The sequence below is a fragment of the Abramis brama genome (assembly GCF_963993115.1).
Source record: "Abramis brama genome assembly, chromosome: 7".
Taxonomy (NCBI): Eukaryota; Metazoa; Chordata; class Actinopteri; order Cypriniformes; family Leuciscidae; genus Abramis; species Abramis brama.
In genome coordinates, this window is record NC_139969.1 from 39,075,245 (window position 1) to 39,090,990 (window position 15,746).

Here is a 15,746-nt window from a genome sequence, read left to right on the forward strand (position 1 = left end):
AGAAGAGAGCCAGAGCATCAAAGAGACAGAGCAACAGTTTCAATCCTCTTTTATCCTTTCCTTGACCATGTGACTAAAACCCAGATGTGAGACATTCAAACTGATCAATCAGATAATTACACTTCCACCACTGTACTAAAGGTGTGACAATTCATAGACCCCCAAAGTACAAACATTTTGGCCTACAGGCCTAGATCACTATCAGCCCCTCTGTGCCTTAGGAACTCCAAATGGTCATTGTGGTAGGACGAGGGGGTAGAAAAACACAAGATTTATTTTCAATTCTACAAGCCCCAACCTGTTTAAGTTTGAGATTTCCTTCTGCACAGAGTCCTAAACCCACCCCTTTCTGAACAGACATAAAAGAAACGGGAGCATTATTTCTGTATAGTCACTCAGCTCCTGACACAGGATGAATCTGCAGGTCTCCGTCGTTCTTCTTTTCATTTCTCTCACTGGAGGTACAGAAAACAGCAAGTATTGAAATGTATTATTAGCTAATCATACTGTAGAGCGCTAACTCAATGTCTCTCTCTGTCTGTAAGGGTATTCTCTCAAGTGTTTATCCTGCACACCTGATATGACGGGTTCCTGTGAAACAAAAGAGGAGACATGTGCAGCTGGAGTTTCTATATGTTCAAGCACTACAGTGGAACAAACTATCGGTAAGTCCAGTATGATGTGGAAATCTGCTGTATAAGTAATACCACTGGATAGAAAGTATACTTATTAACTGCTAATTTTGGAATTGTTTTATTGAATTTTTATTTATTTTTACAGGTTCCTCTAAGGTGGTTGTCACAGCTAAAGGGTGCGCACCTGAATGTCAATCAGGGTCTGCAACGCTACCAACTGGAGGGACAGCGACTATGAGCTGCTGTAACACTGATCTTTGCAATGCAGCAGGTATTGGCCTTTGTTTGATCATACGCTAGCAGTTTGATTTCATCCACAGTAACTTAAAAGGAGGAAATTATACAAACAATAATTCAATATGAACAAGTGTTTGGTAATAAGCAGCACAATATCAAAAGTAGTCAAAAATAGTGTAAAGCTATACCTGCATGAAAAGGAGAAGCTTATGAATTAGTCTTGTACTTTCTAGTACTAGTACTTTAGTCTAGTAGATTTATTGTTTTTAAAAAACTGTGAGAAATTGATCAACAATGAACATGCAGTTTTCATAACTATTATTATCAATATTATTGTAAGTATTAGTAGTGGAGTGTGAATAATACTAATTTCCTTCCTGTCTTGATTAGATGGAGTTTATAAGGGAAGCGTCCTCTTGCTCGTGTCTCCTCTGCTCTTCTACTTCCTGTTTCAGTGAGTCCAGCTGAACTTCAGATTCTACAGCAAAGACCATCAAACAAACTCAATATGATACACAATCTGAATAAAGCTTGTTTATTGCTCTGCTGTTATTAGGTTTAAGAAACTGAAAATCTGTACTTTTTTAACATAAAATTACTGCATTAAAACTACTTTCTTCCTTGCATAAAGGAAAAGTTACTATAGAATGTAATAAAGAATTAAAGAAAATCTTTGCATTTTTGTGTGATGAACGTCTGTAATAAAATATTTACTTGAAACTCATGATCTGAAAGGGCACGGCAACTAAATCACCTATGTTGAAGGTAAGGTTTAGGTTAACATTACATTTGCCAAACAAGCTACCTCTGCCTTGCTGACTGAAATACATCTGTTTATCCAATTTAATTTTTGTAAACACAAGACATTCCATGCAATGCACTTTATATATATATATATATATATATATATATATATATATATATATATATATATATATATATATATATATATATACTCATATATTAAACGCATTTCCAATGCAGGATCTACACAGACAAAGACATCATAATTTTACAATCCATAAAGTTATGTGTTGAAGGGGAGGATTTTGGAATAAACTGCTGCTTCAATGTATATCTAATGAGTGATTATAATCAAGGTATTATGCAATATTTTTTACATATCAAATGAGTTGAATGACTTCTCTAGGCTAGTGAGATTTTACTTAGTTATAGAAATTACCAGCACTGTAAAAAAAAATACATCCCCAAGTCAAAAATTTCTAGTGACTGGTCACATCGAAATTTTTCAATTAATCTGACGTATTATTTCTCATTGAGCCAATGTTAACATACTATTGCAACAAGAATTGCACTTGGGCCAATATAAAAATTTAGATGTGACCAGTCACTAGAAAATTTTGACTTGGAGAGGTTAGAATTTTTTTACAGTGAGTGTGAAATGTTATTTTCGTGTATTCTCTTATGTCTGTATTTAAATATCTGACTGGAGCTGATGTCAGGAATGCAGTTACAGTGCTTGCTCATTTAGCCCGGCTTCCAGAAATGAATTATGGAAAGATGTGTTGGTTGAGAAAGGTCTCCAACATGTGTTAAAACTAGGGCTGGGGGAATTAACGCGTTAATCTTTGCGATTAATTTGAGATGTAACGCAATTAACGCAGCACTTTTTTTATTTTTATTTTTTTTTTTTGCCTTGTTTTAATGATTTGCTGTTGCGGCTGCTATTGCGAGTGTGCCGAACCAAGTCACCCTGTCATGATGGAGAAGTACAAGGATGGAGTTTTAGGAGGAATGTTTGCATTTAAAAATTTGCCTGATGGCGCGTTTCACAAAACAAAGATGCTGTGTACAATTAGCAAAGCTGAATTCAAATACCATACCAGTTGGTTCGAAGCTGGATGCACCAAATTTTTGGCCGCCGAATGGCATTTTCAGTTTTTGGCCGAAAGAGAAAATATAAGCCGAATATATGCCGCCTATCCGTGTTCTGCGATCAGGTTTCAGGAGCGGGTTTTTGTCCTCTCCGTGTGTGAGCCGTGCTCACAGTTCTCTGTGTGTGTGTGTGTGTTGGCACGCTGCTGCGCTCTCTGCTCAATGTTCCGCTCCGAGTTTGCGTCACGTGTTCTGCTCTGTCGTTCATGGCCCAAACGCTCCAATCATGTACTGATCACGCACTGGAAAACCAAAGTCCACTCAAATAACGTGAAATTTCTCTGTAGTAGACTTCTGTTTGCAATAGCCCTACTGAAATGGTATAGTCATGCTGGGCAACAATGGTAAAATGACCTGCTCTGATCACATGCTCTGGTAATAATAGCTTTGTAGGACTATATTTTATTTTGATAAATAGTAAAAAAAAACTATTCCGGGGGGGGGGTTCGGTTCTTACAATTGATTGGTTGGGTCCTTACATGCGCTTCGTGAGGCACACTAGCACACACACGCAAGGTCTCTCGCTCCCTCTCTCTACACGTTCTTCCCCCGGTAGACGTAGAATCCACAGCTAGATCAATGAGAAGCCCTATGATTACAAGTACAATGACCATCATTTGAAGTGTCACACAGTTCTGAAATTATCGTACATTATAGGATTTTTTCCATTATTGATCGTACATCGTACAGAGGTCAAAATTATCGTACAAATACGATAATTATCGTACATCTGGCAACACTGTTTGAGATGGACTAACTGAAATTGAATTTCTCAGACATGGTTTAAAATAGTCTCAGACTTTCCCTAGTCCTGAAATTACGAATTATAAAAGTCTGATTTCCAGAAGTCTGATTAGAAATAGTCTAGATTTAAGTAAAGGCTTAAACTGAACCTTATGGAAACTTCCCTGGAGTCATTGGCTGTATTGATGGATGTCATATTCCAATAAAGTGTCCCTCTACTGCAGATTCTGAGGAGTACAGAAATCGTAAAAACTGGTTCTCAATAAATGTAATGTAATGCGCAAAGTGTGTTCACTCCCACTATGCAGTTCTCCAACATTGTTGCATTTTGGAAAGGTGCAACTCATGACTCAAGAATTTTCCAGAACTCCTGTCTGTACGCTCAGTTTGAAGGTGGTCAACATAGTGGAATCATACTTGGTGACAGTGGGTATGCACAGACCAACTTCTTGTTCACCTCTTACCTTCATGCAGTCACACCTGAGCAGCAGCGGTACAACCAAGCTCATATCCGTACCAGAGGTACAGTGGAGCGCATGTTTGGTGTATGGAAGAGTCATTTCCAGTGTCTCAGAAACACATTGCGCTTTGAACCAAGAAGATGCTGTATTGTCGTAATTGCAACAGCAGTGCTTCACAATTACCTCAAACAGCATGGCTGCCCAGATCCTCAAATGGAACATAGGGATGAACCAGATCTTCTCATGGTTGAGCCAGACAATGACAGGTATGGACTGGCGTGCAGAGATGCTTTTGCTTTGCGGCACTTCTCACAATAAAGTTACCTCAGATGATTGAAGACAACAATTGCACACAGATTGATGATGAACAAAAGTTTAATTTCACAAATTGAGATATCGGGACCCTGAACTGGTGCTGGTTTCAGTAGAACATTGGTACTGCTGCTGTTTCATGTTTCTCTCTTCCTCCTTCATGGCTAACTCAACATGAAGTATTTTCATCTTCATTTCATGTTCGTCTTTTAAATACTTTAATTTGTGCTCATGGAATTCCATGGCCAGTTTCTCGTGCATGGTCAGCCTCTTGGTCCTTCTCATCTGGCCAGAATTAGTGACACCATCTTCCCTCCAGCCTGCTCCAGCTGTAGTGGGCTGACTTTCATCCTGTCTCAGGACCTCCAAGCTCTGGTGATCATCTGAAAAGTATTATATTGCAGCATTAGTGAACAATATGTATTCAAAAGTTCATTTTAAGAAATATTTCTGGTTATATGACTGCAAGAAATGACTGACAACAATACATATTCCCTGCAGTTTAAGGATGGCATATATTGAATTAATGTGGCCTACCAAATGAGGATTGGAACGGGGCCCCATCTGAACTGTCCAAATGATCATCATCAGGGATACCTTCAAGGGGCTGCTGGCTATCAATGATCGAAGTCAACAAGTCTCCTAGGTCAGGGGTCTCCGGTCTTTCTGGGGGTCCACCACCAGTCTTGAAACGCTCCCTACGTGCAACAGCATTTGTCTTCTTTAAGTTTATTTTTATGTTTTCCCACAGGATAAGACAATATAAAAAAATATAATTCTGTATGATGCTGTTTGTAATATACTTGTATCAAAATGAAGCAACATTTCAAAGTGACTGGCATGTAAAAGTAGACCAACAATAATACAGTAGCTTAACTGAAGTTGTTGAAGTGTCCTGTTGCTTACTTTTTCATTCGAGTTAAATTCATTGCAAATTGAAGCCAAGCATTATTTTTCTTGTTTTCTGTTGCTGAATCATGCTGTTTGTTCTCAATAATTGGGTGGTTTGACACAATTTGCTTCAAAAGGGTCCTTTCAAAGTCACTGAAATTATTTGAACGTTGTCTTTTACCTTTGTCCATTGTTTGGTTGGGTGATTTACTCCAGTTCCACACAATGTTAACCCCCTGGGGTCGGCGGTATCGCCGGCGATACCAGCTCGCTTTTTCTCTTATCAGTTAAAAAGAAATTAATTTTGCTCTGTTGACTTTGATATTACAAACAAGTTTCATACATCAATCGATTCTGTTAAATGTGTATTATTTTTGTGTATACTCACAATAAAAACAAAGTGTTGTGCTTTTTGCCAAATAAAGAAAAATAAATGTGATGCGAGTTCTGCCTTCTCTCTGTCAGTGAAGTCCATTCTGAAACGCGTCCGAAAATGAACTGTAACTCAGCGAATACTCAGTCAAACAGGCATACAGACGCACAGGCATGAAGCTTGAATTATCTTCTTTTAAATTAAGTAATTTATATAAAAAACAAATATTCTCATCTTGTGAAATCTGTATTAAAAGAGAGCGATTCCAGTCGAGCTCATTAGAGCTCATTCAAAAATAATGTGACCACGCCCCGGAGAGCGCGCGCTGTTCAAACGCAAACCTGTGAACGCCCCCATATCAGCTCGAGAAAACACAAGTTTATTCATTACTTGTTTACACCGTCTCGCAGCGCTGTGAGGAATAATAATAATGGAAAATGTCCCTCAGAAGTGCGGGTATTTCGAGGAGCAAGGATCCGACTGAGCTGAGGAATACTGTAGTAAGTTTTTTTTCCTTCTCAAGTGAATCGGGTTTCTGTTTGTGAATGAATGAACGGCAGAGATGCGCGCTGCTTACCACAGCTCGCAAAAAGACAGTTTAAATTTAAATCGCGTGTGTGAATGAATGATGATGTTTTAGCAAACTGTATTGCTATACTGAGATCAGTAAAAATCGACTGAAAATGTTGAAATAAAAAGTAGGCTATTTGTATAAGCAACGTATTAAACTGCAAATTAACATTTATATGCCCTAATATTTCATAAAAACAACGTTACAGTCAGGCGAAATATGAAAGACAACATTTTGTTGACTAGATTTGGGTACAGTTTTTACTGTAGAATATACTGCCACATCAAATAAGCTTTTGTTTAGCAATTTCTGCTCTTATGTTCTATATATATAAATATATAATACTATTTTTGTCAAAAATAAAGTCATAAACTAAGATGTTAGATGTTCCAATGTTGGCTATATTCAAACCAATGAATACCTACATATCAAATGTAGGCCTATAATAATTTTTTTTACAAAGAAAGAGTACACTTGAAATATTGTTGAAATTGTAATTGTTGTAATTGTAACCTTTTTAATAAAATAGCAAAACATATTTACAAGATAGATGTAAGCAAAATCTTAAATGGTCAATATAAGTCTTCTTCTAAATATATCTTTTGTCCTTGCATTGTGGCTCAGTCAGTGTCACACCTGAATGAATGGCTCATTATGCAGAGTGGGTGGGACATTGTATTCTCAGGTGTAAACCACTCCTCGTTCACGCCCCCCTCGCATATTGGCTTTCCAAGCAAAACCTGTCTTATAAAACAATACATTGATTTAAATTGTGTGTGAACAATTAGGCAGGATGATTTTCACATCATTTTGAAGCCAGAACCGAAAGCGACAACATCCATTAGTCAAAAGTCTTGTGGACACATATTTAGTATGTGTTTTGTGGTCTTATTTCAGCAACTTTCATTTTTATTTTTTTCAATAACCACGCATAAACATTATTCTCTTAAAAATTCAAACATATACATGCATGTTGATCACATAGTATGGTAGCCCTGTTTGTGCTATATAGAGTGAATTTACACCTTTGCCATTATCATGTTTATAAATAACTGAAAAAAGCACAAATGTGGATCTGCGTGCATATGGTGACGCAAAAGACACCAAAAGAAATTCGATGTAGTATGCACTCCAGGCGGCTAGGTGGCAATGTGAAGCACTGCCACACAACAACACTAAGTCTGCGCGCCTGCGTACAACCTTCCTTCTACTACAGACTTTTGCGTTTTTACCCTTTAGACGGGAACGCGACGGTGGAGTGGTTTTAAGATTTCCCCTCTGGAGGGTGGTTTCACTTTTTTGCCATCGCCGTATAAACAAAAGGCACATCTGATAAAATATTTTTAGGTTTTCACCCGTGAGCGTTCTCGTGTAAACAGGGCCTTAATCTCAAATAAAGCAATGTCTCAGAAAGCCATTTTTTAAGTCTGTATTAATTTAAGTATAATTAGCCTAGTCCTCATTTATTTTAAACTCTGTCTGGAAAACCGCCCCTGTAAGTTTAAATATTGATAATTACAAGCTTGGGGGAAATGCAATTAATTGCAATTAATTACTAGCCTGGTTCTGCCATGGTTACACATTTCATTTGTACAGAGAGTCTGGCCTCTCCATTGACAAGCGTTGACTTCCTTGTAGGCGGCTACTCTGTTGAAGTTTACAACTATTGGATCTGCCCAGAGTCACTCTGGATCTGCCATAACCAATCGCTAACCTTTGGTCGTGACGTAACCCTACAATTCAAACTAGCGCACAACATCAATGTCATCGTTCTCAGCCACTCCGTCTGTTCGCTGATTGGACCGCCAAAAAAATGATCGGAGAAAACCAAAGAATACACCAGAATCCCAGACGTAGTACTGAAGGGAAATAAAATTGAGTGGAAGTATGCAGGAGGGCGGAGTCAGGCTAATTAATTACAGCAAATTGTGCAATTAATTAGTTAATTTTTTTTAATCGATTCCCAGCCCTAGTTAAAACATATAAGGGCCATTGGAACTAATAGTTTAAGGGTGCTTTCACACTGGCAGTTTAGTGTGGACCGGGGCACGGTTCGCATGAAAAATCGCTAATGTGAACGCTGTCATCGGACCCGGGTGAGACCCATCGCACTAGAGTACCGAACCCGAGACTACCTGGAGGAGGTGGTCTGAGCTCGGTTGCTCCCGAACCGTGGCGCGGTTCGCATTAATGTGCAAGCAACACGTACTCGGGTGCGCGCTTGTTCAGGAAGTATAGTATCCCGCGCATGCGTATCACTGTCGATATCATTGTTTCCTCACACACGACAACCATGAGTGGCAGGGGAACGTTGTGGGACACTGATGACGTAAGATCACTGCAAACGCACCTGGGTTCGATACAACTAATTGAGTGTGAAACCAGACCAACGCTGCGGGGGGCGCCGGGAACTAGCGCACTCGGGTTCGGACCGCAGCAAACGAACCCAGTGGAAAAACGCCCTAAGAGACCATTTCTTTGTTAAAGCTTTACTGTACTGTTTTATATTAAAGTGTAGCCCTCCTTGAGAGAAAGAACATTTTATCTTGATGTTTTGAGAGGACTCAAATTCCAAATCCAACCTTGGAAAAGCTGTGTGTCGTTGTGTGTGTTAGTCTTCTTGGTTACAGGTTAAGGAACCACTGGCATTGTTGGAGATTGACTGAGTTGTTGTTATGGACATACTGGCGCCCAGCAACCCAAATCTGTGACCTGGAAGGTCACGGCGTTCCTAACTTCAGGGTCCGAGTGTCAGCCGTATAATCGACGGAGATATGCTTTATGTATCTTTATATGTATCTTTATATGTGTGGAAAATTACTATGTTTATCTAATTTTTAGCCAATCAGAAACTGCAACCTGAAGTAAGGACGTAGCTTAGACCTTGGTGAAGGGTATAACTGCTGTGATCTGTGTAACTGTAAGCGGGGCGGCCTACAAACTCCTGCGTGAGTCTTGAAGCTGACTTCTGCTGATGAAACTGCAAACTATCTTCAGTAAAACTTTTCTTCAATTTATTATAATTCTGACTCCGGGTCTTCATTCCTCATATCTGGTTCTGGGTCTTTGACTGTAAATCCCCTTACAGTGTAATAAAGTGAAGAAAGTACAAACACCAGAACCAATCTATTAGCTCACTAAATACATGTAGTTTGCATAAGTATTGAATGACTTCTTAAACATGTTGGGGGTCTTGTTATTATATACTGACTTATCAATTTTGTTTTTATATTTTCAGGTGTATTTTCCATCTGTGGTTTCTTTTATCATTAGTCTGTCAAAGTGTAACTGCAAAGCAATTTTTGTCAAATCCTGAAATGACTACCACCTGGAGTGCATTTTCGATGAAGTAAAATAGGAGTCAATAAAAACTAATTTGGACTTCTTTAACTGGCTGCCCAACCTGTGTTTATAAATCCAGGAGTACCACTGGCAGGGTTGTCACTTGTTTCGAGCATTCTCGCATGTGCAGTGCGTGGTGTTCGGATCCCGGCACGTCAGTCTAGTTTGGCTTCCGTTCTGTGTCGGGATTCGGACTCTGTACTCTGTTGTGAGCCTACAGGATGAGATTTCGAGTGTTCTTGTGCACTCTGTCTTGTCGTGTGAGCGTGCGGTTTCGAGTTCGCTTGGACCGTACGCTCTTCTGTCTGTGTGTGTTGTTGTGTTCTGTGTAGCACACGGTCCGTTTACATCGCAGTGTTTCCCACACATAGACTAATTCGTGGCGGTGCGCCACAGAATCAACACCGGCCACCACATATTGCATTTCATAATAAAAAAATGTTTTTACGCAATTTAAAACATGCAGCGTATTCATTCAGCTGTATTTCCTTTCCCTGCTCTCCCTCCATCTCTCTGTCACTCACACGTCTTTCTCACAAACGATTTTTTTGTCTCCCCAAAGCCTGATCGTTGAGTGACGTTGATGACTGCTGCGCTTGCGATAGGGCACATATTACTGAAAGAACAAGAGAGAGGCCCGGTCGTATCTTCAAACTGTCTTGCTCTCTCTCGCTCCCTTGTGCATATTAATCAAAATCAATTGAGAATTGACGCGATGGTAAAAGATCGGAAGACCGAAATTTCATGTGGAGCATTCGGATATTTTTTTCTTAAATTACCCCTGGGTGTGAATTGTGCTAAAAAAAAAAAAGATAAGTTGCCTTATCTTCTCTGAAAAGCGTTCCGTCCAATCAGCTGACATAAAAAAACCCACTTTCAATAAACAAACCAAAACCTATCCAATGATGAAATGTTTTCTGTGTTGACAAATCTTGTGTGATGTCCTAAATGCCAGGATAATCACACAACGCGTACAAGTCCGCTAATGACACGTCTGATTCGCGAACTAATGACTCCTTTGAACCGATTCCATTTAATGAATGGTTAAAACAACTGATCTGTCCAACACTGAATCGGTGTATAACAAATCAGTAACACATTACAATAATAATCATTTTTTATTAATATTTAATATAATAATGTTCTGTGTAACGAATTATTAACGAAGGAACCGCCCCGCCACGCCACCACCACAAATTGCTTTCTAATCTGTGGGAAACACTGCATCGGCCTGTACATGTTGTGTTTATTCTCCCCATGTTTGCAGTCCTGTGCTGGATCGTTGTTCAATGTACCTTACGTGTTATGCCAAGCCTCGCCTCGCCTCGCCTCTTTTTTTTCCCCCTTGGGATACTTTTTGTTTGTGTTTTTGTTCTTGTTTTATATTAAAGAAGCCCTTGTTTCCTGAACTTGAGTCCTCGCCTCATCTCCCCAACCCACAAACCCTGACAAGCACACACACTTAAACATGCAGTGCGCATGCAAGTCTGTAGTTATAAAATATTCTAAATATTCTAATATTCTAATTAAATAAATATTTAATTAAACAAAAATATTGTTTTATTTTGAAATGCATTCTGGTGTATACTGTCCATGTACTGTACAAAAAATATATATTAATAACTATCCTTATTTATGTACATGTAAGAGCATTGTTTTACTATCAAATGAAATTCAATTTCTGATTAAAAAAGAGGTCCTTTGTCAGTAGAACACAAACAGACCACATCTGGATGAGTGAACCACAGGGTGAAAGGGACAAGACTGTCAAAAACGTAGCAATCGTTGTTGTGTCTGATGGCGCTCTCAACATGTATCTTCAAGAGGGCAGAGCTTGTCTGTGTGATTTCATCTAATCATGGTCATGCAGAGCCACAAAACCACAGGTTTTAAGACATAAGATAACAGAACATTTAAATGAAGAGCTGCATGATTCTGGAATTGAGAATCACAACATTTTGGTTTAAAATAGAAATTCAGATTCTGAATAGACAACTAAACAAATTAACATGTTCATTTACTAGAGGTTTTAACAATTAATACAGTAGCTGCAGCCTACCAAAATATGAATTAGTTTGAATATTTTTTTTAAATCAGTTTGAAATAATGATTCATCTGTTTATATCCAAAGTGTTATCCCTGAAAATCTGTGATCATTTGAATTATTGTAAGACAGAAATATGTGTGTTTGAAAAGACTATACATGACAACTGCTCTCTCTGGGTTAGATTTGAATGTTTGCAGCCAACACAGATTGAATGTTCGCTGTGATTGTACTTTGTACTCAAATATCAGGGTTGAGTTAAGGGAAAGGAGCAAGAACTCATTTGCTGGAATGAAGGGCTTTTATTAATAATAAAAAATAAAAGAAAATACAAACAAAAACTACCCTGTAGGAGTAAAAACAAAGACTGGCAGCTTGACTGGCTCGGCAGGACAAGAACAGGCAAAACATATGGACTTCTTTAACTAATCATACAATGAATCATACATTGACAAGCCAGCACAGGACTGCAAACACAAGGAAAATAATTAGGACAGCGAACAAGGCAGGTAACGATGGAGGACAGGTGGGGCAAATAAATCAAACAGGTAATAATACAAAATATACTGCAGAAATTACAGGAATTACATAGTGTAAACATGTTGTTAATTGCTGTAAAATGTATTACAGGATAGTACTGTACAATTGTTTAAATTCTTTACAGTAACTTTGAAAAAAGCTTGTAATTTATTTTACAGCAATATTTTGTAATTTCACTAAAATACAGCATTTACTTGACAACTAAAGTTGCCAATACAATCATGTGAAGAATAATTTTAACAGTAAACTGTAATACACTAGGATGAATACTATCTGAATATATTTACAAATTAATTAAAAACTAAGTCAAGGGTGTTGGAAGTAAAGATTTATTAAAACGGACAGCAAGGCATTGGAAGGATTTTACTGGTAAAACATTATCAGTCTTGTTAAACTGTTGTTAAAACTGTTGAAATCTTATAAAAATTACATAGTACCACAAAATAACTTCAAATAACTGTTTTATAAAATGCATTTTAAGCCATATTCTGAGTAGAACATTAACTTTCAATAAAAAATTAAGGTAAATCAACAGAATTTGTGGCATTTTGGTAGCCTGACTTCGTCATACTCATATTCTAGGCAGAATGTAAGTCTGATACTGCTCCATAGAGCTTTGATTATGAGGCATGTCTTAACCGAACCCAAAAAAAAAAAACTCTGCACTCAATTGGATTGCACTACAACCAATCAGAGCAACGCATTAAGTGACGTATGTAGAGCGAAGCATAGTTGTTGACAGAGCTCAACTGCACACACGCTGGAAGAAGTTGTAAAGTAATGAGTAAAGTAATAATAAAGCACTCCATGAGTGCGACCAAAGGAGAAACCACAGTTTATTTGCCAGACTCATGTCCAAAAGCCATGCAAGACAGGACAGATAAAAACAAACAATAAGAAAAAGCAAATACAAGAATTAAAATACATGCAGACATTTCAGCCAATGCACTCTCAGTCTGGATGTGTACCTGGAGCAGCTCACTAAAGGATGACCATCGGAGTCAGCTGATAAATTAAACTTTTGCCGAATCCCGTAGGAAGGACGGCAAACACATCTTTCCGATCGACAAATGCCTTGGTTGTGGTTCTCTGTTCGTCTTTTAAAAATAATGCGCTGTCGATTTCTTTTATAACAGACGCAATAGCGGAATCTAAACATCTCAATTCTCCTGCTGCAGTCAGCTTTGTTGAAAACCAATTCAACCCAAGCGCTCTTTGGTGACGTGGGTGATTACGTAACCGCAGATCATCTGTCCATCATCGATTAAAGCCCGCCTTGGCAATTTGATTGGCTCTGCCTTCTGGGAGCCGAGCATAATTACTCCTCAACGGATCGAGTCCAGACCGAACTTCCCGACCAAAAAATATTGTGGGCAGGGTTCGGGCTGGCACCCAGGCTAGCATTTTGGTACCAACAAAAAATAATTTTGACGCCTGTTGAAACTCACCTTATATGGAAAAGGTTTAAAACACCTGTGATTCTTATATGTTCCAACATAATATTGTAAGGGACATATATGCCTCACATATATATATATATTTCACATATCAATAGTTTTAATTTTAAATCCTGCATTACCAGATGTCATTTTCATTTGTGACAATTTCTCTAAACTTTATCACAGTAAGTTTAGTATACAGTTCTATTCTTAACCTACAAACATAAAACTTTCTTAAATGTCGAAGTGATTCTTATGCATACACTCTAAAAAATAATTCAGTGGCTTAGTAAATATCACAGTAATAATTAACTTTATTAACTTAATTAAATATCTGAATAAAATTTACTTAATAGTTTGAGTTGAACATACCAAAATAACTGACTAAAAATCCAACAATTAATTGTGTCTGAAATTTACAGTTATATTTAAGTTTTTCACTAAAATAATTTAGTATTTGACTAACCAATTATTTAGGCTATTTAAAATACACTTAGCTAATACATATTTGTGAAATTTCCATCACAATATTTAAGAATGGATAATTAAACTGATCTGTTTCAAGAACCACAAATATTACTTAAAGGTTTAGTTCACCCAAAAATGAAAATTATGTCATTAATGACTCACCCTCATGTCGTTCCAAGCCCGTAAGACCTCCGTTCATCTTCGGAACACAGTTTAAGATATTTTAGATTTAGTCCGAGAGCTTTCTTTCCCTCCATTGAAAATGTATGGATGGTATACTGTCCATGTCCAGAAAGCTAATACAGACATCATCAAAGTAGTCCAAGTGACTACAGTGGCTCAATCTTAAGTTTATAAAGCGACGAGAATACTTTTTGTGCGCAAAAACCAACAAAAATAACAACTTTATTCCACTATTCATTTCCTTCTCTCTGGGCCTCGAGTTTTTTCACATAGTATAACTGCGTAGCGCATCTGTGTTGTACGTCACACGTAGGCTCACTATTGGCCGACGCTGGTCATGTGTGTGATACGTCCAGGGCCGGAGTGGGGCCACTTTTCAGCCCGGGAGTTTCAGGCCCAAGACCGGCCCACTTTTTCCATGGTGGAATTCCAAATTAGCACTTTTTCTAAATTGGATAAATGAAGCAACAGTTCAGCTCGTACTATTGTGTAGTTTGTATTAATACCATGGGTTAACAAATAATGTAGCCTAAAGGTTAAATATTAATTCACTTAGACTTTATAAGAAGCAATTGTGACTTTATTTCACACAATTCTGACTTTATATTTCACAATTCTGACTTTATAACACGCAATTGCGACTTTATATCACACAATTCTGACTCTACATCTTGCAGTTCTGACTTTATAAGCAATTGCGACTTTATTTCATGCAGTTCTGACTTCTTGTAATTCTGACTTTATAAGAAGCAATTGCGACTTTATTTCACGCAGTTCTGACTTTATATCTTGCAATTCTGACTTTATAAGAAGCAATTGCGACTTTATTTCACGCAGTTCTGACTTTATATCTTGTAATTCTGACTTTATAAGAAGCAATTGCGACTTTATTTCACACAGTTCTGACTTTATATCTCGCAATTCTGACTTTATAACACACAATTGCGACTTTATATCACGCAATTCTGACTCTATATCTCGCAATTCTGACTTTATAACACGCAATTGCGACTTTATTTCACGCAGTTCTGACTTTATATCTCGCAATTCTGAGAAATTAAGTCAGAATTGCGAGATGTAAACTCGCAAATTGTGAGATAAAAAGTCGCAATTATCTTTTAAAATGTTTTAATTCTGTGGCGGAAACAAAGCTTCCATACCTCCTGGCCTCTTCCTCCCATCCATCCTCCCTGACGCGTACCGTTACTTTAGGGCCGGCCCAGCTATCGGTAGGCGCCGGCGGTGCCGCGGTAGCCTACCTGAGAAAACGTTTTGGAAAAGACGGGCTATGGACCCAACCAACTCTATAGGAGGGGAGGGGAGAACTCCCTCACATGGTACAACCCATGCAGAGGCTGCGCGCTGCGGTGTCAGAATACAGAACGTGTGTAGCCTAATGTAACTAACGTGACATTGAAATGTAAAAAAAAAAAAATTCTCATGCAAAAAATTCCTCGACCGGCCCAAAAGTGAAGCGGCCCACCGGGAATTCTCCCGATTCTCCCGATTACCCACTCCGGGCCTGGATGCGTCTGACGCACAACCCAGACGAGACTAAATCTAAAATATCTTAAACTGTGTTCCGAAGATTAACGGAGGTCTTACGGGCT

At 38.3% G+C, this 15,746-nt stretch overlaps 1 protein-coding gene across 2 annotated transcripts; it reads left to right on the forward strand.

Moving 5' to 3' along the window:
* Window positions 1–344: 344 nt before the first annotated feature.
* LOC311086264 (uncharacterized protein) lies at window positions 345–1,595 on the forward strand. 2 transcript variants are annotated; one of them, XM_084119056.1, is made up of 4 exons: window positions 345–461; window positions 546–665; window positions 781–906; window positions 1,263–1,595. In XM_084119056.1, exons 1-4 carry the CDS (start codon window positions 413–415, stop codon window positions 1,328–1,330), a joined length of 363 nt encoding a protein of 120 aa, XP_083975182.1. In that variant the 5' UTR covers window positions 345–412; the 3' UTR covers window positions 1,331–1,595. The 2 variants fall into 2 exon arrangements, 1 of the variants encoding a protein (XP_083975182.1); XR_014607032.1 differs by having other exon boundaries at window positions 427–477; window positions 1,263–1,554.
* Window positions 1,596–15,746: the final 14,151 nt, after the last annotated feature.

What these genes read in the sequence shown, in the direction of transcription:
- LOC311086264 (XM_084119056.1), top strand. Translation starts at nt 413, where the DNA reads ATGAATCTGCAGGTCTCCGTCGTTCTTCTTTTCATTTCTCTCACTGGA. An exon ending in TTTCATTTCTCTCACTGGAG is followed by an intron (nt 462 to 545) that starts GTACAGAAAACA and finishes TCTGTCTGTAAG; the next exon opens with GGTATTCTCTCAAGTGTTTA. An exon ending in TGATCTTTGCAATGCAGCAG is followed by an intron (nt 907 to 1,262) that starts GTATTGGCCTTT and finishes TGTCTTGATTAG; the next exon opens with ATGGAGTTTATAAGGGAAGC.